The sequence below is a fragment of the Phalaenopsis equestris genome, unplaced genomic scaffold (assembly GCF_001263595.1).
Source record: "Phalaenopsis equestris unplaced genomic scaffold, ASM126359v1 Scaffold000002, whole genome shotgun sequence".
Taxonomy (NCBI): Eukaryota; Viridiplantae; Streptophyta; class Magnoliopsida; order Asparagales; family Orchidaceae; genus Phalaenopsis; species Phalaenopsis equestris.
Window position 1 is genome coordinate 11013929 of NW_018164444.1, and position 1867 is coordinate 11015795.

At 48.4% G+C, this 1867-nt stretch overlaps 1 protein-coding gene across 1 annotated transcript in view; it reads left to right on the forward strand.

The window, feature by feature from the left end:
- Window positions 1-525: 525 nt before the first annotated feature.
- Window positions 526-1867, forward strand: part of LOC110017832 (probable galacturonosyltransferase-like 7) — a 1654-nt gene continuing 312 nt past the window's right edge. The window contains exon 1 of the mRNA XM_020714952.1: window positions 526-1867. This exon is cut by the window's right edge and continues 312 nt beyond it. Coding sequence (XP_020570611.1) covers window positions 973-1867 — 895 coding nt within the window. The 5' untranslated portion in view covers window positions 526-972.

A 1867-nucleotide genomic window follows, 5' to 3' on the forward strand; every position in this document is an offset into this window, starting at 1 on the left:
ACTACGTGATTAGGATTGTCAAAACAACTCTTGGTTTGTGAACGGCTCTTATTCGGCTCGCTAAGCAAACGAGCCGAACACGAACACACTTTAGCAAACGAGCCAAACATAAACACATTTTTTGAGCTCGAAGTATAATCGAGCCAGTGTCAGACTCGTTTACACCCTTAAAAAAGCTATGAGTAAATCCTCGGACTCGTTTACACCCTTAAAAAAGCTATGAGTAAATTTAAATTATTTTAAATTATTCCACTGGAGTGCAAAAGAGCACCCGTAACCCGGAAAGGTTAGTCGGCTGTCGGCGTAGCGGCATTATTTACGGAAGTTAATGAACTTCATACTTTTCACATAAATCAATTCTCAAAATTTACTTTTTAAAAATTTTCTATTATGCAATACAAAAGATAATTATGTAGCCCTGGTTGGAATGCATTATTAGTTAAAAAAAAATACTCTAAAATTAGAAATCGAACCCGTAGAGCTTTTTATTCTTGGCGCAGTGCCCATTTTCATGAATCCAATTAATTTCAGAAACTTAGATGAGGTTAAATGTATAAAAAAATACAAAATATTCTGTAAACAAAAGAAGTAGATAATAAGGTCGGATGAGATCATCTGGAGCTAAAACTGCCCCACATATGAAAACTTTTGGCCCGGGGCTCGATTTCCGCCGCTTCCTGCAACGGAGAGGAGGCAAGGAGCGGAGGAGCGGCAGATTGAACACACAACCTCAAACCTCTCCGGCGAACTGAGGCTAAAAAACCAGAGCGTATAATCTCACCATACGGCGGTACGATCACCACCAATCCCTTTTCCCCTTCTTTCCTTCCCATGGGGTTTCGATCGTTAGGAATTTGAGCTCCGGCTACCCGATATCGGAGGTTTCCCGGCGTCGCCTTGCGTTTGGAAACGCTCGGGACAGACGTATTTGTTCGTTTCTACACGATCGATCTCGTTGATTTGAGATAGAAGATGTTGTGGTTGAAGCGGTTATCCGGTTTCATCTCTGCAATCATGGTGGTGATAGTTCTCTCGCCGTCCCTGCAATCGTTCCCCCCCGCGGAAGCCATCCGATCTTCGCATTTTGACAGTTATCTCCGCTTCACCGGTCAGATCGCCTCCTCTGGAACCAACCGACCACGATTTCCCTTTCGCCAGGCCTCGCCCTTCCACAATGCCGCAGAATGCGAGGCATCCACCATCGATTCCATGGCGTGCGACCCAGCGTTGGTTCACATCGCGATTACTCTCGACGAGGAGTATCTCCGCGGATCGATCGCCGCTGTCCACTCTGTGCTGCAGCACTCACTCTGTCCTGAAAACGTTTTTTTCCACTTTCTTGTTTCCGACACTAGCCTCGAATCTTTGGTGCGTGCTGCGTTCCCCCGTCTCCGATTCAAGGTGTATTACTTCAATCCGGAGAGGGTTAGAGGATTGATCTCCACATCGGTGCGGCAAGCGCTGGAGCAGCCGCTCAACTATGCTCGGAACTATCTCGCTGACATGCTCCAGCCCTGCGTTCGTCGGGTGATATACCTCGATTCTGACCTCGTCGTCGTCGACGATATAGCCAAACTATGGAGAACAGACCTGCGTGGACGGACGGTGGGCGCGCCGGAGTACTGCCACGCCAATTTTACCAAGTACTTCACCGAGCGGTTCTGGTCTGATCCGATTCTCTCCAGCACCTTCGCCGGCCGGCGGCCGTGTTACTTCAACACCGGCGTAATGGTCCTTGATCTTGAGAGGTGGCGGAGCTCAGGGTACACACGGCGGATTGAGCGGTGGATGGAAGTGCAAAAGGTCGCTGCCGGCGACGGGAATGGGGGACGAATATACGAATTGGGTTCGCTACCACCATTCCTGC